Below are 24296 nucleotides of genomic sequence, written 5' to 3'. Positions count from 1 at the left end.
GTTTTTGGAATCAGGTTGTCCAATATCAGCAACCCACTGGATCCCACTGAATCCACTTACAAATGGTAAAAACACCCCATGGGATCCAACAGCAGTAAAGATATTATTCAGAATAGTTGGCCATGACTTCAGATTTATGAGATGGTATAGACTCCATTTAGCTACCATTGGCTCCCTCCCAAGCCAATGTGTTTTCTTTGGGTGCAGCAGTAGGTGGCATTAAAACAAAACTCACTACCAGCAGGTGGTGATGAGAGCTGGAGTTGATTATTTTCACCCTTCCTAGAAAATGTCACTGAGCTCAGTGAGAAGGACCACAGCCCTGCATTAGGTGACAAGAAAATCTCTCCCTTTTCTACTGTCACAGGGAAAAATCAGCTGTCAGACAGCCAGTGAAAAAACTACAAATACCTTTGCATGAATATTGCCATCTTTGGCAGGGGTGAAGGATAGAATGCCAAGCAGAGGGGATGGAAAAGTCAACTCCTGAGACTCCATGCCTGCCCCTGCCCCCTTATAGAGATAGACTAGGAGTGAACATAAATCATTTCAGAGTTCTTGGCCTAGTTGTTTGAATGAGGGGGAATGAATGAATGGAACTGAACTATATTGCATTTCAAATGCAGTAGAAGAACAGAATTTCAGTGCTAGAAAGAACCTTGTGAGCCTATCTTGTTAATCTGTAGGCACCCAGATTCATAGGATGCCAGAGCTAGCAAGGATATTAAAAACCATTGATTTCAAAACCCTCACTTTTTGGATGATGACACTGAGGCTCAAGAGGGGAAAGTAAGTTACTAAAGACATACAGTTATAAACCACAGAGCCAGGATTAGAGTCCCTGGTTTATTAACTTCAAATCTTTTTTTCCACTACAGTTCTCTCCCTTCTCTACCACCTAAATACCTACTATCTAAACTATCCTAGTAGACAATTTTATATCCTAATTTTTTAAATTCTCCAATAACAGAAATTCTATAGACCCACCTGTGAGAATATATTTATTACATTGCCATTTATAGTTAGGAATTTCTCACAAATAGGTAACTCAAAAGCCTCCTGCTCCATTTCTTTTTGGTTCTGTTCTTAGTGGAAATGGATCACATTCACTATTAATAATATTTAAGATGTGGACAATGTGTATGTATGGGTGTGTGTGTGTGCATGCATATATATATACACACACACACATATATACATATATATCTAATCTATGTATATGTAACAAATAATTTAAGCTTCTTTTCTATAGGCTAAATAACTCCTCAGTGGCAAACCAAATCTGAGAAATAGCATCTAGAAAGGAAGACAAGACTTGAGTTTTTTTATTTTGTACTTTCTCTGCTACAGCAAAAACTTTCAGCAACAGACTGATCCAGAGTGGGTATTCTAGCATTATAGTAGGAACTACGCATCCAAATTTACTAATGCCTGACTAAATCAGACCTCAGGTAATGAGGACTCCTTTGCTGAAACTCAATTTCTAGGAATTATATGCAGATTAAAATAAAATAAGCTAAGGTTAGATAGCTACTTTGACATAAAAAACCAGGAGAGGGACTGAATTGATAATGTATCCTACACTTTCACTATTTCTACTCTAGGGTAATCAACATTGCTGATCTAAATGGTAACATGATGGCACAAAAAAATTCAGCAATGGACTCTACTTAACAGTGCCTCACAATGGAGTGCAGTTACTTATACATACTTGATTGAAAAATAGCCACTGGCTGGGTGCAGTGGCTCATGCCTGTAATCCTAGCACTTAGGGAGGCTGAGGTGGGAGGATCAGTTGAGGCCAGGAGTTTCAGACCAGCCTGGGCAACATATCAGGACCCCATCTCTATTTTTTAAATAGGAAAAAATGTAGTCCCCTCCCCTCTCTGTCTCTCTCTGAGAAGACCATCCTTGTCAATGTGATTCTTAGTTTTCAGAGGGAGATGTTTGCAGTGAAGCGGGAGATAGGGCTCTCTTGGCTAGAGAACCAGATCAGCTGAATTAACCCCGGAGATGAGTGAGGTGACGCATTGTAGCCAAATTGTGCTCAAACCCCAAGTTTTCCACTGAGGCAAGAAAATTGATTCTGAAATTTAGAAATATTTTCAATAAGTAGCTAGAAAATCTTATTCACTAGAATAACTTATATTAAATGATCAAGATTCTATAGACTGAAAGTCCAAACTCAATTGCATTGGAAAGAAATAATTCACTCTAACAACTAGGAAAGCTAATGTAAATTAATTGAGGCAGACGAACTCTTTCATTGAGCTTCTAATGGACTCCATGCCAATGTTGCCCCATCCTGAAACGAAAGTAAGCACCCTTGTAAAGCAAAGCTACTCACGGCAATAAGCTGATAGGAGTTGTTCATCATAGCAATCAGCATGTTCAGCAGCACTACCAGGGAGATGACGTTGTATGTTCCAAACATGGTAGCTCCTACAAACTCGGTGAATTCGTGTCTGGCTTTCACATTGGTGACATATAGATTTAAAAGGCCAAATACAGACCAGAAGAGTGATTGAAGAGTCTCAAAGAGCCTAAGAGAGATCAAAGAGCAGGTTAGTTAATTCTTTAAGAAGAGCAAGAAAAGAATGAGAAAATGAAAGGTGATCTGCTTAATGAAGGGGCTGCCAGATTTGTCACTGATAGATTAGTGGTCTCACATATTTTGGGCTCTTCCTTAACACAGACTGACCATCCATGTCCATTTGTTTGTTTGTTTCCACTTCTATGTCTTATGCTTTGCTTTTCTACCTGAAATACCATTCCCTCTTCTCAGTCTATGCATAGCCTAAAAATTTTCAAGGCTTATTTCAAGAGCTACTTCCTCTACCAAACTTTCTCTTTTGTCTTCAGACCATGTTATTTTTTTACCATTCTAATTACACAGAGACCATAAGTACTGTTGTTAAGAATATGGTGCTTGAGGCCGCACGTGGTGGCTCACGCCTGTAATCCCAGCACTTTGGGAGGCCGAGACAGGCGGATCACAAGGTCAGGGGATCGCGACCATCCTGGCTAACACGGTGAAACCCCGTCTCTACTAAAAATACAAAAAAATTAGCCGGGCACGGTGGAGGGCGCCTGTAGTCTCAGCTACTCGGGAGGCTGAGGCAGGAGAATGATGCTTGGGTTAGATTGCACTGGGTTAGAATCTCAGTTCTGGCATTTGCTGGCTGAGTGAACATGAGAACAAATTACCATTTCTGATACTTCTTTTGTGGCTCACAGGACCCAGATAGCTCTAAACTGCATGGAGGAGCTTGAGGATTCGCAAATTAACACTTTATACAGATAATTGTTAATGATACATTAACCAACTATTATTGAGGCTTTTATTATTTTCAACTCTTATCGAAAACTTATAAGCATGTTAGGTACTTCTACATACATACATCATCATTATGATCCTTGTAAAATTTTATTGTTACTGATGAGGAAACAGAGATTCAGAGATTGAATGACTTGCCCAAGGACACCTTACTAGTAAGTTTTGAGCCAGAACTCAAATTTAGGTCTCTCTGCCCTTCCAAAAACACTATATTAATGGCTTCTCAAATTATTATTTCCTCTCTTAGTCTTCACATCCAAACATGTAACTGCAATGATATGCTTTTGGTGTCTAGGGTTTCTTTTGCTTTATATTCAGAAATCTGAATACAGCAATAAAAATGCAGCCAGCTCGTGGGTGGCAGAGATTAGCCATTGCCCAAGCCTGTGGAAGTCATGCAGAACATCAGAAATGTTACTTTAAGAATGGATGCATTTTTCAGGGTACTCAAAATGTGTTGTTCTTAATGAGCACAACGTATTTTGAGAGTCTTAGGGATTTGTTCTTTGGTTCATTTTAGAGGTGAGTGAGAGGTGCTTTAAAGAGTCCCTCTGTCAGCGGGGTGCGGTGGCTCATGCCTGTAATCCCAGCACTTTGGGAGGCCGAGGCGGGCGGATCATGAGGTCAGGAGATCGAGACCATCCTGGCTAACACGGTGAAACCCCGTGTCCACTAAAAAATACAAAAAAACTAGCCGGGCGAGGTAGCGGGCGCCTGTAGTCCCAGCTACTCGGGAGGCTGAGGCAGGAGAATGGCGTGAACCTGGGAGGCGGAGCTTGCAGTGAGCCGAGATCGCACCACTGCACTCCAGCCTGGGCCACAGAGCGAGATTCTGTCTAAAAAAATAAAAATAAAAATAAAAATAAATAATAATAAATAAAATAAATTTAAAAAAAAAAGAAAAAAAAGAGTCCCTCTGTCTGAAAGTGGTCTGTCCCCCAATCTTTACACAGCTGCCTTCTTATCATCAAGGTCTCAGCTCAAATGTCACTTCTTCAGAGAGGCTTTTCTTGGTTGCTCTACCTAATGTTGCTCCATCAGTTATTCTCTATCCTATTGCCTTGTTTAATTTTCTTTGTAGCACTTGAAGCTTCATAAAATTATATTAGGTGATTTTTGGTTTAAATGGTTACTTTCTGTCCCTGTCCACTAGAAAATAAGCTCTATGGAGGCAGAGACATATAGCTACCATGTAGCTGGTACATAATAGGCACTAAATGACATTTACTGAATAAGTGAATGAATACATGTAAACTATTACTATTACTGTTATCATTAGATTAAAGTAGAGAAGATTCCAATCCCATTGACAATTTTGCATTCAGTAGGCTGCACAATAATGGCTAGTTGATTTTGTTTAAGGCTGTGCTCTGCACTGACCTGACTCTCAAGGGCCCTTTTCAGGGCTGCCTGAGCAATGTGCACATGGCCCTTCTCAACTTGTTAAGTGGCTCTTCTCTGATTATCATAGATAAATTCCATGATCTTTTCAGCATCACGCTGCTGGAGAGCTAGCCTAAAAGGAATAAATTTGCTTTTTGTTTGGTGAAAGTAAATGCCAGCTGGTGAAGCATTTGAGAATCAACAGTAAGATGAGAGTCTGGAGTTCAGGGGCCAGGGCACAAGAACCAGACAATATGGCAAGTCAGACCTATCACAGGACCTTAATTTTCAGGGCCAGGCAATACAATGCATCACAGAACCAGGCAGAGGGTTGAAAAATGAGGAATACATGGGGCTAAGTAATCTGGCCCCTGCTAGGAGGGCACAGTCAAAACCTGATGATGTCTATTAGATACCAGCAATCAGGCAGGCAGGAGGCCAGCAGTAAATAGCACAAGCAGCTAGCACAGCTGCTAGGTAACAGAAGCCAGGGCAGATTGTAGCTCAGAATTTTAAAAAGCAGTTGCAGTGAGTAGGAATGTCATTCTAAGGAACCAGAGTCCCTGGAAGTTGAATGCCCTTGAACACAGAATGCATTCAGTAAGTGTTTGTTGATTTCTTGACAGATACTAAAGCCATAAACTAGGGCAAATATGCAATCAATATGTTGGTAGGGTCTTACTGAATTAGTTGCTTCTCCTGAATAGGTGTTACATTCACCTTTAGCCCTACAACAATTAAAATTGCAATGGCTTATGCTTGAGAATAGAGTTTATTGCTAGTTGTTCGACTGACTGATACAAACGTTCCCTAAAAGTAAAAGTCTGAGCATTTAAAATCTTCCCTCAGCCAGGCATGGTGGCTCATGTCTATAATCCCAGAGCTTTGGGAGGCAAAGTTGGGAGGATTACTTGAACCCATGAGTTTGAGACCAGCTTGAGCAACATAACAAAGCCCCATTATCTTAAAAACAAACAAACAAACAAAAAAAAAACCAGGAATGGTGGCGTGTGCCTATAGTCTCAGTTACGTGGGAGGCTGAGGTGGGAGGATTGCTTGAGCCCACGAATTTGAGGCTGTGGTGAGCTGTGATCATGCCACTGCACTCCAGCCTGGGTGACAGGGCTAGACCCTGTCTCTCTCTACATATAAGTAAATAAATAAATAATAAACAAACAATGCATGCATAAATACATCTGCCTTCAACTGTGCTGATATTCTAGTCAGGGAAACCTTATAGATAAAACTGTACAAGAGGGGAAAATGGGGAGGGATAGGAAAGATCATTCCTCCATTTTGGTGGTTGGTAGTGAGAATGGCCTCAACATGTTTCTCAAAATGTTACAGTGTGGTCAGGAGAAGCTGGCCTGCTTAAAAGCATGCCCAGGTAAAATGAGGGACTGGCATGTGAGGTGGAAAAGAATATTCTGGTAAGACATCGTTGGAGGTTCTGTGACTTCTAGACTCAGTTTAATACACAGGAAAGGGCCACCATTGGTGGTGGTGGGGGTGTACTACTTGGTGCTGGGTCTATAATAAAGTCATCATAGGGATGGAAAGACTTGTTGACAAACCACAGAATCTTAATAACATAGAATATCTTTTCAATTTTAAAGAGGGATTATTTTAGAAAAAGCAACTAGTCCATTTTTATTTAGCAGAGAGTAAACAAACATATGGAACTTGCTAGCTCAAGAAGGGGCATAGATTGAAGACACAAAGATTCAAGAAAACTTGATATTAAATGCACAGAAAACAAATCCATACCAGGTGGTTAAGGGAGAACTTGCACATGTTGGGAGCCATCCACAAATAGATCACAAAGCTAAGAGGTGTACAGTAGAATAGAGATGGGAACTCAGTCCTCTGAACATTTGCCGAAAGTCTCGTCTTTGAGATGAGGAATTACTCTTTCAAAAAGTAGAAGTATGGAGAGGATTTACTCCTCTGGACCTAATTCAGACCAGCAAAGAAGAACTAGAGGGTGAACAAATTAAAGGCTTCTTGGGAGAAAGCAGGGACATCATCCTATATTTTCCAAGTTGTATGTTGATAGCCTAAATGGAGCAAAAGCTATAATTCCAACACAGGTGACCCTTTGGTGTCATCCTTACCCATTCTACAGTTCCCTGGACCTGCTATTTCTCATTCCTCTATGCCTTTGACAAGCTCCTGTTTCTGGATAGAATACCCTCATCCTGCCCCAACCTCTAGCTTCTACTTCTTTCCTTTCTCCTTTTCTGTCTAATTCCTGTTTGACCTTTGAGGCTCATTTGAAGCCCCACCTCCACTAGAAGCCTGCCCCAACTCCTTTCCTAACAGGCTGGGTTAGATGCTCCTCTTTTTTGCTCCCATAGCACCCAAGCCTTTTTCCATAAACGCACAAATCACACTGTAGAGGCAACAGAGGAGAGTGCCTAAGAGAGAACTTTAGATCCCACCATTTATTAAATAACATTGGGAAAGTTACATAGCCTCTTTCAATTTCAAGTTTTCCTCATCTCAAAAATGATTCTTGGTAGGATAAATACTAATTGCTAACATTTATTGTGCTCTTACTATATGCCAAGCATCATGCTTAGTGCTTTGCATATATAGTTATCCCTCGATATCTGCAAAGGATTGGTTCCAGGACCTCCTGCAGATACCCAAATTCATGGATGCTCAAGTTCCTTATATAATATGGCATAGTGTTTATGTATAATGTAAGCACATATCTTCCCACATACTTTTTCATTTTGATTGTTTATTTTTATTTATTTATTTATTTATTTATTTTTAGAGAAAAGATCTCACTCTGTCGTCCAGGCTGGAGTGTGGTGGCACAATTATTGCTTGCTGCAGCTTTGAACTCCTGGGCTCAAATGACCCTCCTGCCTCAGTCTCCTGAGTAGGTAGGACTATAGGCATGCACCACCACACCCAGCTAACTTTTTCAAAATGCAGCGGCTCACGCCTGTAATCCCAGCACTTTGGGAGGCCAAGTTGGGCGGATCACGAGGTCAGGAGATTGAGACTATCCTGGCTAACACGGTGAAACCCCATCTCTACTAAAAATACAAAAAATTAGCTGGGCATGATGGTGGACACCTGTAGTCCCAGCTACTTGGGAGGCTGAGGCAGGAGAATGGTGTGAACCTGGGAGGTGGAACTTGCAGTGAGCCGAGATCGTGCCACTGCACTGCAGCCTGGGTGACAAAGCAAGACTCCATCTCAAAAAAAAAAAAAAAAAAAAAAAAAAAAATAGAAAACAACAAACAAACAAACAAACAAACAACAACAACAATAAAAACAGTTTTTGGAGAGACATGTGTCTTGCTATATTGCCCACGCCTGTCTTGAACTTCTAGCCTCAAGTGATCCTCCTGCTTCAGCCTCCCAAAGTGTTGGAATTACAGGCATGAACCACGATGTCTGGCCCATTCCATATACTTTATATCATCTCTAGATTATTTATGATAGCTAATGCAGTGTGAATGCCATGTAAATAGTTGCTATATTATATTATTTAGAGAATAATGACAGAAAAAAGTCTGTACATATTCAGTACAGTTGCAACCATTCATTTTTTAAAAAATATTTTTGATCCACAGATGGTTGAATCCATGGATGCAAAAGACATAGATATGAAGGGCTGATTATATAATATTTGGCTATACGTCTATAAAGTAGCGACTATTGTTCTTCTATTTTTCAGATGAGATACTGAGGCACAGAGTGGTCACACAGGCAGGAAGTATCAGAGGTAGAATTTGTACCCAGCTCTTTTGACTCTGAAGCCCATATACCTAACCTCATAACTGTATCACCTAACATACTGCATTTAAAGTGCTCAGCACTTTAAAGTACTTTGCACTTAGAGGGAAGATGGCTGAATAGGAACAGCTCCAGTCTCCAACTCACAGCGCGAGTGACACAGAAGACCGGTGATTTCTGCATTTTCAACTGAGGTACTGGGTTCATCTCACTAGGGAGTGCCGGACAATCCGTGCTGGTCAGCTGCTGCAGCCCGACCAGCCAGAGCTGAAGCAGGGCAAGGCATCACCTCACCTGGGAAGCGCAAGGGGGAAGGGAATCCCTTTTCCTAGCCAGGGGAACTGAGACACACAACACCTGGAAAATCGGGTAACTCCCACCCCAATACTGCGCAAGCGGGCACACCAGGAGATTATATCCCACACCTGGCCGGGAGGGTACCACGCCCATGGAGCCTCCCTCATTGCTAGCACAGCAGTCTGCGATCTAACCGCAAGGCAGCAGCGAGGCTGGGGGAGGGGTGCCCACCATTGCTGAGGCTTAAGTAGGTAAACAAAGCCGCTGGGAAGCTCGAACTGGGTGGAGCTCACAGCAGCTCAAGGAAACCTGCCTGTCTCTGTAGACTCCACCTCTGGGGACAGGGCACAGATAAACAAAAGCAGCAGAAACCTCTGTAGAGGCAAACGACTCTGTCTGACAGCTTTGAAGAGAGCAGTGGATCTCCCAACACAGAGGTTGAGATCTGAGAAGGGACAGACTGCCTGCTCAAGTGGGTCCCTGATCCCTGAGTAGCCTAACTGGGAGACATCCCCCACTAGGGGCAGTCTGACACCCCACACCTCACAGGGTGGAGTACACCCCTGAGAGGAAGCTTCCAAAGCAAAAATCAGACAGGTACACTCGCTGTTCAGCAATATTCTATCTTCTGCAGCCTCTGCTGCTGATACCCAGGCAAACAGGGTCTGGAGTGGACCTCAAGCAATCTCCAACAGACCTACAGCTGAGGGTCCTGACGGTTAGAAGGAAAACTATCAAACAGGAAGGACACCTACACCAAAACCCCATCAGTACATCACCATCATCAAAGACCAGAGGCAGATAAAACCACAAAGATGGGGAAAAAGCAGGGCAGAAAAGCTGGAAATTCAAAAAATAAGAGCGCATCTCCCCCGGCAAAGGAGCGCAGCTCATCGCCAGCAACAGATCAAAGCTGGACAGAGAATGACTTTGACGAGATGAGAGAAGAAGGCTTCAGTCCATCAAACTTCTCAGAGCTAAAGGAGGAATTACGTACCCAGCGCAAAGAAACTAAAAATCTTGAAAAAGAAGTGGAAGAATTGATGGCTAGAGTAATTAATGCAGAGAAGGTCATAAACGAAATGAAAGAGATGAAAACCATGACACGAGAAATACGTGACAAATGCACAAGCTTCAGTAACCAACTCGATCAACTGGAAGAAAGAGTATCAGCGATTGAGGATCAAATGAATGAAATGAAGCGAGAAGAGAAACCAAAAGAAAAAAGAAAAAGAAATGAACAAAGCCTGCAAGAAGTATGGGATTATGTAAAAAGACCAAATCTACGTCTGATTGGGGTGCCTGAAAGTGAGGGGGAAAATGGAACCAAGTTGAAAAACACTCTTCAGGATATCATCCAGGAGAACTTCCCCAACCTAGTAGGGCAGGCCAACATTCAAATCCAGGAAATACAGAGAACACCACAAAGATACTCCTCGAGAAGAGTAACTCCAAGACACATAATTGCCAGATTCACCAAAGTTGAAATGAAGGAAAAAATCTTAAGGGCAGCCAGAGAGAAAGGTCGGGTTACCCACAAAGGGAAGCCCATCAGACTAACAGCAGATCTCTCGGCAGAAATTCTACAAGCCAGAAGAGAGTGGGGGCCAATATTCAACATTCTTAAAGAAAAGAATTTTAAACCCAGAATTTCATATCCAGCCAAACTAAGTTTCATAAGTGAAGGAGAAATAAAATCCTTTACAGATAAGCAAATGCTTAGAGATTTCGTCACCACTAGGCCTGCCTTACAAGAGACCCTGAAGGAAGCACTAAACATGGAAAGGAACAACCAGTACCAGCCATTGCAAAAACATGCCAAAATGTAAAGACCATCGAGGCTAGGAAGAAACTGCATCAACTAACGAGCAAAATAACCAGTTAATATCATAATGGGAGGATCAAGTTCACACATAACAATATTAAGCTTAAATGTAAATGGACTAAATTCTCCAATTAAAAGACACAGACTGGCAAACTGGATAAAGAGTCAAGACCCATCAGTCTGCTGTATTCAGGAGACCCATCTCACATGCAGAGACATACATAGGCTCAAAATAAAGGGATGGAGGAAGATTTACCAAGCAAATGGAGAACAAAAAAAGCAGGGGTTGCAATACTAGTCTCTGATAAAACAGACTTTAAACCATCAAAGATCTAAAGAGAGAAAGAAGGCCATTACATAATGGTAAAGGGATCAATTCAACAGGAAGAGCTAACTATCCTAAATATATATGGACCCAATACAGGAGCACCCAGATTCATAAAGCAAGTCCTTAGAGACTTACAAAGAGACTTAGACTCCCATACAATAATAATGGGAGATTTCAACACTCCACTGTCAACATTAGACAGATCAATGAGACAGAAAGTTAACAAGGATATCCAGGAATTGAACTCATCTCTGCAGCAAGCAGACCTAATAGACATCTATAGAACTCTCCACCCCAAATCAACAGAATATACATTCTTCTCAGCACCACATCGCACTTATTCCAAAATTGACCACATAATTGGAAGTAAAGCACTCCTCAGCAAATGTACAAGAACAGAAATTATAACAAACTGTCTCTCAGACCACAGTGCAATCAAACTAGAACTCAGGACTAAGAAACTCAATCAAAACTGCTCAACTACATGGAAACTGAACAACCTGCTCCTGAATGACTAGTGGGTACATAACAAAATGAAGGCAGAAATAAAGATGTTCTTTGAAACCAATGAGAACAAAGATACAACATACCAGAATCTCTGGGACACATTTAAAGCACTGTGTAGAGGGAAATTTATAGCACTAAATGCCCACAAGAGAAAGCAGGAAAGGTCTAAAATTGACACTCTAACATCACAATTAAAAGAACTAGAGAAGCAAGAGCAAACACATTCAAAAGCTAGCAGAAGGCAAGAAATAACTAAGATCAGAGCAGAACTGAAGGAGATAGAGACACAAAAAACCCTCCAAAAAATCAATGAATCCAGGAGTTGGTTTTTTGAAAAGATCAACAAAATTGACAGACCGCTAGTGAGATTAATAAAGAAGAAAAGAGAGAAGAATCAAATAGACACAATAAAAAATGATAAAGGGGATATCACCACCGACCCCACAGAAATACAAACTACCATCAGAGAATACTATAAACACCTCTACGCAAATAAAATAGAAAACGTAGAAGAAATGGATAAATTCCTGGACACTTACACTCTCCCAAGACTAAATCAGGAAGAAGTTGAATCCCTGAATAGACCAATAGCAGGTTCTGAAATTGAGGCAATAATTAATAGCCTACCAACCAAAAAAAGTCCAGGACCAGACAGATTCACAGTTGAATTCTACCAGAGATACGAGGAGGAGCTGGTACCATTCCTTCTGAAACGATTCCAATCAATAGAAAAAGAGGGAATCCTCCCTAACTCATTTTATGAGGCCAACATCATCCTGATACCAAAGCCTGGCAGAGACACAACAAAAAAAGAGAATTTTAGACCAATATCCCTGATGAACATCGATGTAAAAATCCTTAGTAAAATACTGGTAAACTGAATCCAGCAGCACATCAAAAAGCTTATCCACCATGACCAAGTGGGCTTCATCCCTGGGATGCAAGGCTGGTTCAACATATGCAAATCAATAAACGTAATCCAGCATATAAACAGAACCAAACACAAAAACCACATGATTATCTCAATAGATGCAGAAAAGGCTTTTGACAAAATTCAACAGTACTTCATGCTAAAAACGCTCAATAAATTCGGTATTGATGGAACATATCTCAAAATAATAAGAACTATTTATGACAAACCCACAGCCAATATCATACTGAATGGGCAAAAACTGGAAGCATTCCCTTTGAAAACTGGCACAAGGCAGTTTTCACCACTCCTATTCAACATAGTGTTGGAAGTTCTGGCTAGGGCAATCAGGCAAGAGAAAGAAATCAAGGGTATTCAGTTAGGAAAAGAAGAAGTCAAATTGTCCCTCTTTGCAGATGACATGATTGTATATTTAGAAAACCCCATTGTCTCAACCCAAAATCTCCTTAAGCTGATAAGCAACTTCAGCAAAGTCTCAGGATACAAAATTAATGTGCAAAAATCACAAGCATTCTTATACACCAGTAACAGACAGAGAGCCAAATCATGAATGAACTTCCATTCATAATTGCTTCAAAGAGAATAAAATACCTAGGAATCCAACTTACAAGGGATGTAAAGGACCTTTTCAAGGAGAACTACAAACCACTGCTCAGTGAAATAAAAGAGGACACAAACAAATGGAAGAACATACCATGCTCATGGATAGGGAGAATCAATATCGTGAAAATGGCCATACTGCCCAAGGTTATTTATAGATTCAATGCCATCCCCATCAAGCTACCAATGAGTTTCTTCACAGAATTGGAAAAAACTGCTTTAAAGTTCATATGGAACCAAAAAAGAGCCCGCATCTCCAAGACAATCCTAAGTCAAAAGAACAAAGCTGGAGGCATCACGCTACCTGACTTCAAACTATACTACAAGGCTACAGTAACCAAAACAGCATGGTACTGGTACCAAAACAGAGATATAGGCCAATGGAACAGAATAGAGTCCTCAGAAATAATACCACACATCTACAGCCATCTGATCTTTGACAAACCTGAGAGAAACAAGAAATGGGGAAAGGATTCCCTATTTAATAAATGGTGCTGGGAAAATTGGCTAGCCATAAGTAGAAAGCTGAAACTGGATCCTTTCCTTACTCCTTATACGAAAATTAATTCAAGATGGATTAGAGACTTAAATGTTAGACCTAATACCATAAAAACCCTAGAGGAAAACCTAGGTAGTACCATTCAGGACATAGGCATGGGCAAAGACTTCATGTCTAAAACAGCAAAAGCAACGGCAGCAAAAGCCAAAATTGACAAATGGGATCTCATTAAACTAAAGAGCTTCTGCACAGCAAAAGAAACTACCATCAGAGTGAACAGGCAACCTACAGAATGGGAGAAAATTTTTGCAATCTACTCATCTGACAAAGGGCTAATATCCAGAACCTACAAAGAACTCAAACACATTTACAAGAAAAAAACAAACAACCCCATCCAAAAGTGGGCAAAGGATATGAACAGACATTTCTCAAAAGAAGACATTCATACAGCCAACAGACACATGAAAAAATGCTCATCATCACTGGCCATCAGAGAAATGCAAATCAAAACCACCATGAGATACCATCTCACACCAGTTAGAATGGCAATCATTAAAAAGTCAGGAAACAACAGGTGCTGGAGAGGATGTGGAGAAATAGGAACACTTTTACACTGTTGGTGGGATTGTAAACTAGTTCAACCATTATGGAAAACAGTATGGCGATTCCTCAAGGATCTAGAACTAGATGTACCATATGACCCAGCCATCCCATTACTGGGTATATACCCAAAGGATTATAAATCATGCTGCTATAAAGACACATTCACATGTATGTTTATTGCGGCACTATTCACAATAGCAAAGACTTGGAATCAACCCAAATGTCCATCAGTGACAGACTGGATTAAGAAAATGTGGCACATATACACCATGGAATACTATGCAGCCATAAAAAAGGATGAGTTTGTGTCCTTTGTAGGGACATGGATGCAGCTGGAAACCATCATTCTTAGCAAACTATCACAAGAACAGAAAACCAAGCACCGCATGTTCTCACTCATAGGTGGGAACTGAACAATGAGATCACTTGGACTCGGGAAGGGGAACATCACACACAGGGGCCTATCATGGGGAAGGGGGAGGGGGGAGGGATTGCATTGGGAGTTATACCTGATGTAAATGACGAATTGATGGGTGCTGACGAGTTGATGGGTGCAGCACAGCAACATGGCACAAGTATACATATGTAACAAACCTGCACGCTATGCACATGTACCCTAGAACTTAAAGTATAATAATAATAATAAAAAAAAGTACTTTGCATATGGTAAGCATTAATAATAGCAGCTATTCTAATTATTTATTTGCATTCCCCATTAGACTATGAACTTCTTAAGGATAAGGATTCCATCTTCCTAGGTATCCTCATTGCCTGGTACATAGGAATTGTTGAAGAAATGTTTATTGAAGGAGTCTATAAAAGATGACAGGAGAAACACATAACCAAAGAAAGTAGAAATGAGTAGCACTATCCTGTGATAATAGCATTGGGAAGGATATGGACTGGAATTAGGAGGAAAAGCCAGAGATAACCAATAAGAACCTTTATGACTTGACCAGAACAAAAAGAAGAGTGTTTGATGGGAACTACATGTGTATCCATGTTAGTAAGATATGAAAATATTGGCTGAATGACGGGTGGAGAAATCACCACTGATTAAGTAGAAGTAGCTACAAATGAATGGTAATAGCCTTGAAGAAGGTCGCAGTGGACTGCTAGGTCACGGCTCTGTCCTATTTAGTTTTTCATGTATTCATGATTATTGCAGCTGTATACAACAAATCCTATGTACCTTTACAAAACCAGACTTACACCTGTATCCCTAGGTAAAAGTACAGACTGGAGCTTGCATGCCTGGATTGAAATCCTGTCTTTGCTACTTACCATCTATGCAATTTGGGACAGCCTGATTAACTGCATTGTACTCTGGTTTCCCTATCTGTAAAATGGGTAAGAACAACACTGTCTACCTGATAGCATGGTAGTGAGGATTACATGAGTTAATTCATGAAAAGCTGGTTTGTAATAGTGCCTGTTCCTAGCACTCAGTAAATATTGATTATTTTCATTATTATTATTAAATCTTCCACATTGTTATTTTACATTCCTTTGTCTTTATAATTTATTTGAATATCTAATTGTACATAGTTGCAATCATAGTTTATACAATCTCTAGTGTTTGCTTGTTTGTTCTTGAGACAGAGTCTCCATGCGATGCCCAGGCTGGAGTACAATGGCGCGATCTCAGCTCACTGCAATCTCCGCCTCCCGGATTCAAGTGATTCTCCTGCCCCAGCCTCCTGAGTAGCTGGGATTACAGGCTCATGCCACCATGACTAGCTAATTTTTGTATTTTTAGTAGAGACGGGATTTTGCCATGTTGGCCAGGCTGGTCTCAAACTCCTTACCTGAGGTGATCCACTCGCCTCAGCCTCCCAAGGTGCTGAGATTACAGGTGTGAGCTACCCTCTCAGCCTGGGATCGATCTATTGATCTATCTTTCACTCTATCTAACATCTATCTATCTGTGTGTGTGTGTGTGTGTGTGTACATACATATATATATATATATATATATATGTTTTTTAGACGGAGTCTTACTCTGTTGTCCAGGCTGGAGTGCAGCGGAGCCATCTTGGCTCACTGTGTGCAGTCTCTGCCTCCCGAGTTCAAGCAATTCTCCTGCCCCGGTCTCCCAAGTAACTGGGATTACAGGTGCCCACCACCACACCTGGCTGATTTTTGTATTTTTAGTAGAGATGGGGCTTCCTCATGTTGGCCAGGCTGGTCTCGAACTCCTGACCTCAAGTGATCTGCCCGGTTTGGCCTCCCAAAGTGCTGGGATTACAGGCGTGAACCACAGGGCCCAGCCCAATCTCTGTGATTTTAAAAAAATTACACATTTTGGGTTTAGACACTTTTTAATGTATATACAGAGTCTTCATGTGTATCATTTTAATAGCTGCCCAATATTCCACCCAGCGAATACCAAGCCTGCCTGACAGTTTTTTCAATGCTTTGGATGGAAATCGATGGCATGCTTCTTAGATCTTCAGATGACACAAGACTAGAGGGAAAGCCGATAAACTGGATGACAGGATAAAGACTCAGAAAGACTTCCACACCTTGGAGCAAGGGGCTGGAACTAATGAGATGAAATATGTAGGGATCAATGTAGAGCGTTGCTCTTGGGCCAAGTGCCCAAGTACAGGATGAGAGAGGTAGGAGAAAGGCCAAGAGTTTTTGCTGAAAGTAAGCTCAAAGTGGATCAGCAGAGTGACACGACTGGCCAGATACTTCAGTCATCCTGGGGGGCAGGGTGGACAGAAGCAGAAGTAGATTATCTATAATTAAAGACAAGATTACTCTTAGGCCCATGTATGTTGTTGCAAATGGCTTGAACGTGTGCAGAAGTTTCTTTCTAAATACCCGTGAAAACTGGTGAAATCTGAATAAGGCCACTGGATTTTATCAGTGTTGATTTCCTGGTTGTGATAATGTACTACAGCTATGCAAGATGTTATGCCTGGGAAAAATGGGTGAAGGATTTACAGATTTCTCTATTATTTCTTACAATTACAATGTAACTAAAATTATCTCCAAATAAAAAGCTTAAAAAGAGGATTGCTTTTGGACGTCATCTTCGTCTTTTCACTCAATTGTTCAGTAGCCATGTTGAGCACCGTTATGTCTTAGGCCCCTCTATGGCAGATGCAAAGTTTACTAAGATGGGAGTCTCAGTCTGGTGGGAGAGAGGGGCACAAATGTCTGAAATACAACAGTTTATGTAACATAATGGAGATGTGTTTAGAATGCCATGGGAAACATGCATTCTAGAAGCCTGCAGCTGAGAGTGGGGTTAGAGTGGGTAAGAAAGGCTTTAGAGCAGGTAGTCCTTTGCCATCAACTGAAAAGATGGGTACGAGTTTGCCAGGCTGGCTAGGTGAGGATGGGTACTCCATTCAGAGGGAATGGCATGTGATGTACAAAGGTCTGAAGGGTTAAGACACTTTCCTGTAGTTGGAGAACAGCAAAATGTTGACAAAGGGGGAGAGCGGTAAAAGACTGGAGAGGCAAGAGTCAGATTACCAGGCCCTGTGTGTTATGTGTGTTATGGTAAAGAGGCAGGATTTTATGGAGAAGATTCAGATATTCTGGCAGGCATGAAGCCAGTGGGGGCCAGGATGCAACGGGTATTTAGAAAGAAACTTATGCATAGTAGGTGGGAGATTGTTTGGAGAGAAGACCAGATTGGAGGCAGAGAGACCAGTCAAGAGTCTGTTGCCACAGTCCTTGGGAGAAATGATTTAGGCCTGAACCAGGATGGTTGGATGAGTGTGTGTGTGTGTGTGTGTGTGTGTGGTGTGTGTATGTGTGTGGTGTGTGTGTGTGAGAGAGAGAGACAGAGAAAGGTATTCAAGAGATATTTCGGAAGTAGAACTGATTGGGCTGAGTGACATACTTGATGATGTGTTTCATGAGGGAAGGTTTAAGAGTCCCAGATGACTCCTAGGAGTCTGGTTAGTGTCATTTAATGAGATGAGGAATTAAAGGGGATATAGGTTGGAAGTGAAGATACAGAGATAAGCGATAAGGAATTTAGTTGTGGACATCCTGTATTTGAAGGGCCTGTGAAACAGCCAGGTGTATTCAGGAGGTGAGGGCTGGAACAAGTTAGCTTCTTTTTCTCTCACAAGTCCTGTGCCTTCAGAATAATAATGTCTTTCTAATTATTTCTTTTGACAGCAGATGAAGGCCACGTATTCCCAGTATGCAATACCAAACTCAGACCCCCAGCAGTACTGTCATGTGGTTGTCAGCAAGGACAGTGAGTTTCCCTTAAATTGTATGCCTAAGGAGAAAAGATTTTTTTTTTCTTTTTCCTTCCTTTCCTTCCTTCCTTCCTTCCTTCCCTCCCTCCCTCCCTCCCTCCCTCCTTCCCTCCTTCCCTCCTTCCTTCCTTCCTTCCTTTCTCTTTATTTTTTTTCCCCACAATTTGGCTTTATTTTGCAGTACAGAAATCATTTGGAGCCATTCTGAGACAGAAGTAGAGGCTCTGTCATGTCAATACTGCATTGCAGCTTGGTCCACTGAAGAAGCCACGCCTGAGATATAAAAGATGCTCTACGCTTTACCCGCTTTATGTTTGCTTCCTCTCCCCTTTTCCCTCATCAACTTTATTAGGTTAAAATACCACATACAGGCTTTCTCCAAATGACTCCCTATGTCTGGAGTTTGGTTAGAATTTTATGCCCACATAAACCAAACTTGCGGCTATGCTATTTGGGCCCTGCCATAACATTTGACATAATACAAAATATAAAGTTATAGGGAAAACTTCTGGATGCCATCCCAAACTGTGAAATATTCAATTTAGAATCTCCTGAACCTCAAGAGGGCAGATGGCACACATCCTGTATGGATCCAGTTCTTGAGGAGCAGAAGCACACAGCTACACTGATTAAAATATACAAATACTGTCTCAAGTTGTCTGTATTGGTATCCCAATGTTTGTTTAAAACTGATCCTTTGCTAGGAAAAAAAAAAAAAAAAGCCAGTTTGGTTAAATTGAACAGAATGTGGTAACTGCCAATTCTGAATAGCCACTCCATGAAAACTCTTTTTTTGTTTTTTTTTTTTATTTGTTTGAGATGGAGTTTTGCTCTTGTTGCCCAGGCTGGAGTGCAATGGTGGGATCTCAGCTCACTGCAACCTCCGCCTCCCGGGTTCAAGCGATTCTCCTGCCTCAGCCTCCAGAGGAGCTGGGATTACAGGCGTGTGGCACCACGCCTGGCTAATTTTGTATTTTTGGTAGAAACAGGATTTCTTCATGCTGGCCAGGCTGGTCTTGAACTCCCGATCTCAGGTGATCTTCCTGCCTCGGCCTCCCAAAGTGCTGGGATTATAGGTTTGAGTCACTGCACCTGGCCTGTTTTTTTCTTTTTTTATGTGGAAGAAAAGAAATGGCATCTCTGGAGAATCAGAAGGAAAAGGATGACAATAAGCAGGTACCAAACTTTCCACTAGATACATAAACAAACTATCCCCTTCTCCAAAAGCAGAATCTTTCTGACTCCCTGACTGAGTAACGTGTATTTTAACAGGTATGATAAATGCCTGAGGCCAGGTGCAGTGGCTCAGACCTGTAATCCCAGTACTTTGGGAGGCTGAGACGAGTGGATCACCTGAGGTCAGGAGTTCGAGACCAGCCTGGACAACATGGCAAAACCCCATCTCTACTAAAAATATAAAGATTAGCCAGGCATGGTGACGGGCAACTGTAATCCCAGCTACTCAGGAGACTGAGGCACAAGAATTGCTTGAGCCTGGGAGAGAGATGTTGCAGTGAGCTGGGATCATGCCACTGTACTCCAGTCTGGGTGACAGAGCAAGACTCAGTCTCGAATGAATGAATGAATGCCTGAGTTGAGGCATTTAAAAGAAAACAGCCTTTTATGGAGGAAAAAAATCAACTGATAGAGGGAAAGTTGAGGTAACATTACTGCTGATTTGGCCCGACCATGACAATGCTTCTTCATATCTGACACCCCAAGATATAATTTTGTGTATGACAGGTGCCCATTCTTTTCAATCGTCACTGCTAGGCAAGTGATAGGAGCAAAATGTCAGTTGGCAACAGGGGTGTTAATAATCACTACAAACTTGCAAGGAGGCATTTCATAAATTTCCTCAGCAGAGTGTACATGAGAGCATAATTGGCAGGGACCTGACCTCCTGAAAGGCACCTCTCATTCATGTATTTAATTCTGTTGAACACTTTGATGGGAACAAATGCAGTCTCCTGGTGCTCAAGCCACTACACAATTGCTCTCTATGTTGAAAATAGGTTGCTGTGAGTTCTGTCTCTAGACTAATGCAGGAGAGGAAGCCATTCCTAGTCAAGAGGCACTAGGAAGCTGATAAGCTGATGTTATGCACTCCTGGTTGGCTTAACCAAAGCAGCACTATCTCTCTGTCAACCCATTTTGGACCCCTTCTCCTTGCACATGAATCTGGTTTACCACCCAAGATTTAGCCCTGAGTTTCGGGAAGAGAGACAAGGAGCATGGCCTAGTGTAGGAGGTTTAATCATAGATTCCATTCTCCTGTCTATTAACATGCCACTGAGCTGTGGTTTGTGTGAATCCATTTTAGGAAATGCTGCTAGAGACAAATAACGAGAATCAGCTAGATAGCACTGTTTGTTGTTGTTCTTGTTGTTGTTGTTGTTGTTTGTTTTTCTCTATCAATGCAACAGTCCTTTTTTTCTCTGGCCTTTGTTGTGGAGCACATTTCTAGAATGTCCAAGTCCACTGAACTGTGTTGGTTTATGGAGTTGTGAGGAAACAATTGTATCTTAGTTTAATGACTAAGAATCTTGTATGACCTTGGGGTCATTGCTATGAATACCAGTGATGAGTTGCACTCTCCAGAAGTAGGAGTGGAGATGGACAAGGTGTAGAACACTGAGTTCAGGGTCAGCCCAGGACAGCTCCTAACAGCCTGACATGTACTTATTTGTTTTCTCTTGTCTATTTCCTCTAGCATTGATTTATCAGAAAATGAAAGCCATTCTGAAGGCTTGAAGGTCCCCCAAAAAGTAGGTCTTGACAGTACTAAGCAAAGGCACAGGAGTTCCATGTGTTCAGAGGCAGTGGACTTGTGGACAGAATCATGAGTTATCTCTTGTGTCCTGGGACATTTCCAATTAGTGCTGGGTTCCACTTGGCCCACCTGAAACCTTAAATTAATGTAGCAGGAGAGTGGATTCTAGTCCTACCTTCAGCCTGTCCCCTCTCGAGATTACACCTATGAATGGGGGTGCATTAAGATATGTTTGCATTCTTCCTTGATTCACAATAGTTAAGTTAGCTTTGGTAGCCACTCATTCAGAGGAATAGCTTTGTTGTTTCATTACCTTGGTGCCACATTTTGAGTGAGGAATTATCTACCTCACCCCAAGTAATTCTTTTAAAAATATGTAATGCTACCAACGTAGTTCAGAACCAACTCTTTAGATGAATTCCTGGAATCCCATGTGTGTGCTTGTTTCTTTCCTACCTCACCTAACTTCACTTCGTCTCCTAGTACCCTGTAGCGAGAGAAGAACATTCTTCCACCTCTGACCCTTTGGGTGGATCCACAGTGAGCACTGCCTTCACAGTCAAGTGACAGTGATGAAACTGTAGGCTGAAAACAAGACAAAAATGGAAAAAGCGGAAAAATGGCAAAAAAAAAAAAAAAAAAAAAGATAAAAAAGGAAAGGGGATTGTCTTACGTGGAGAAGGCATTGTTCTGTTTCTCACATCGGATCCCCTTGCAGTTGTTAGGCTCATCGATAGCTCTGGTTTCATAATAGAAGTAAAGCTGGTTCAGTCCATTGGCAAAAGCTAGTAGTACCAGGCAGTAGATAAAGAGGAATTTGAGGATATCAAGCAGCATGCGTCCCAAAGAGATCTGCAGAGGTCCTAAGTGGGAGTTGGCTGTGAACAGGGATATGAGACGCAACGAACTTAAAATGTTGGAAATCGCGAAGAGTGCTTCTGCAATCAGAGTCGGGTGCCACATTTCCCATTCCTCCCTTGGACGAGAACCATTGTACTGAAAGAAATAACAAGTGCACAAGATGAGAGGTACAGTGAGCATTTTTAAAACTTTCCCTTTTTTCCTTCCTTCCATGCCCAAACAAAGCCACCAAAATATGCATCAAGCTTTCATTATGCAACAGGCCCCATGCATGACACTATTTGTCTTTCTTGCCCCACCCAATTATTATGTGCTGCTAAAAACTCTCTTCCTCCCACTCCCATCCACATATATACCTAGGATGTACACACAGAAGAATATATTTTAGATCAATCATCTGGAGCAACCTCCTGTGGTTTATCAATAGACATTTTCTAACTGTGGGTTTACCAGATTATTGGGGAGTGTCACCGAGACAGAGGCACTAGTATGCCCAAGGTAGTGGGGAAAAATCACCCTGCTTCCTAAAGATTTCAAATCAAATGGACTTCCTCAAGCCCTCATTGGGATCTGAGCACCATGGACAACCTGCTGTTACTGAAAGACAAGGGGTAGAAGCAGCCTTCTTGGTATGCAGTGTTCATTCTCATACCCTTGCTGACTGCAGTTTGGGGCTGATGGAGGATCCTTAGGGAGCCACTCACTGGAGCTTTCTGCTGAATTTTTAGCAGGCTGTAATGTATTCTACACTACTGCAAATGGCATGTCAACCTTTCAGGTAATGAATTTAGTACTGCCCCACACAGTGGTGTATGGATGTATTTTACAGTTCATTTGACAACCCTGTAAGTTAGAATGTTCCTTCAGCACACATGAAAAACCAGGGGCTTGAAGGAGGGGAAGAACCATTATTTATTGGGTTGGTTACCCATTCCAGGTTTCCAGCTCCCGGCACATTAGGAGTAGCCTTGTAGAAAGATGACTTCATCCTGAGATCTGAGCTCCAATTTGGGCATTGTCACTTAAAACTGCCTGTATCTTTTAATTTCACCATAAAATGAGGATAATGCCTCCTACCCACTGCACATGTTTGTGATTCTGTATCCATATGCAAAAGTCTGTGTACTCCATAAGTGGAGATGTTATGGAAATACAAGGAATTACTTATTACCTTCCCAAGACAGAAGTAGATTTTGCCTGGAATTTAATTTGAAGCATATTGCCTTGAGCTCACATTTAAATATCACAATTTCTCAGGACTAAATGTAAACAACTTTCCTGAGAAAATGTTGCACTGGGGGCCAAATTATATTGTTAGCATTTCTAAAATGTGCTTCAGTTCCAACAACTGAGGAAACTGGTGCGGTTAAAATCACTTGTGTGTATCCAATATTCTTCACTGTCAGAGGAGCTTGGAGAAACCGTGCCACATTTGTACTTCTGCTTCAGATAAACTTTAGGTGGCCAATCAGTTTTATGTACTCTTCGCCAAATCTTATATTTCTACATTTTTCCTCCCCCAACAAACATGCACTGCATTACTGTGAGGGGTAGGAACGGTTATGCCTGTTTTACAAATGGAAGAAATCCAGATAGGCAGAGTGACTTGCTAAAGATCACACAGCAAGTCAGTGGCAGAGCCAGCAAGAAGTAATCCACAGGTCTCCAGACACTCAGTCTAGCACTATTTCTATTAAATGTTACTTATATGATAGTTGACATCACAGCACAGATGATAGATTAGCTTTTAAAGGTTTGAGGTATATGTGAAAGATAGTCTCTTTGCTGATAACAAAACAGACCTATGTTTTAAAACTAGAAATCACCAACTGGAACATGTATAGCTCATAATTTGGGGTTTTCTCTCTCCTCATTTGGAACTGTAACCTCAGGGATGTCTGCTGCCCATGGGATGGTGAATCTGAATTTGTGGAACACTCAGAAGTGTAGCACATGATTCTCGTGGCAAATCTTTGAACATAGATACTTTGCACCTTTGGAGAAAGATATAGCATGTATGTGCAGGGAATAAACATGGAACTCATCTGGCACAGAGGTTGGCAAACTTTTTCTGTCAAGAACCAGATAGTATATATTTTTGGCTTTGTGGGCTCTATGGTTCCCATCACAACTACTCAATGCTTCCTTTGTAATCCTAAAGCAGCCCTAGACAATATGCAACCACATGGACATGGCAGAAGGCCAGGTTTGGCCCACAGACCATAGTTTGTTGTCACCTGATCTAACACGGTGGTTTTAAACTGTGTTCCTTAGAGCCTGGGGGTTTAACGGAGGCATCTCATAGCTACTGTGGAAGCCAAAGTAGAGGCTTAGAAGACTCATTCCTCAAGCCAAACTCAGTCCT

At 41.6% G+C, this 24296-nt stretch overlaps 1 protein-coding gene across 1 annotated transcript in view; it reads right to left on the bottom strand.

The window, feature by feature from the left end:
- The window catches only part of TRPC5 (transient receptor potential cation channel subfamily C member 5), a 327735-nt gene that overhangs the window by 63471 nt on the left and 239968 nt on the right, over positions 1-24296 (bottom strand). The window contains exons 6-7 of the mRNA XM_007992610.3: positions 21744-22066; positions 2348-2543 (exon numbers count right to left, since the gene is read on the bottom strand). Of these exons, the coding sequence (XP_007990801.3) occupies positions 2348-2543; positions 21744-22066 (519 nt within the window). The remainder of the gene's footprint in view (positions 1-2347; positions 2544-21743; positions 22067-24296) is intronic.

The sequence above is a fragment of the Chlorocebus sabaeus genome, chromosome X, assembly GCF_047675955.1.
Source record: "Chlorocebus sabaeus isolate Y175 chromosome X, mChlSab1.0.hap1, whole genome shotgun sequence".
Classification (NCBI taxonomy): domain Eukaryota; kingdom Metazoa; phylum Chordata; class Mammalia; order Primates; family Cercopithecidae; genus Chlorocebus; species Chlorocebus sabaeus.
The sequence above is the reverse complement of the archived record's forward strand: the minus strand, read 5'-3'. Positions and strand labels throughout refer to the sequence as shown.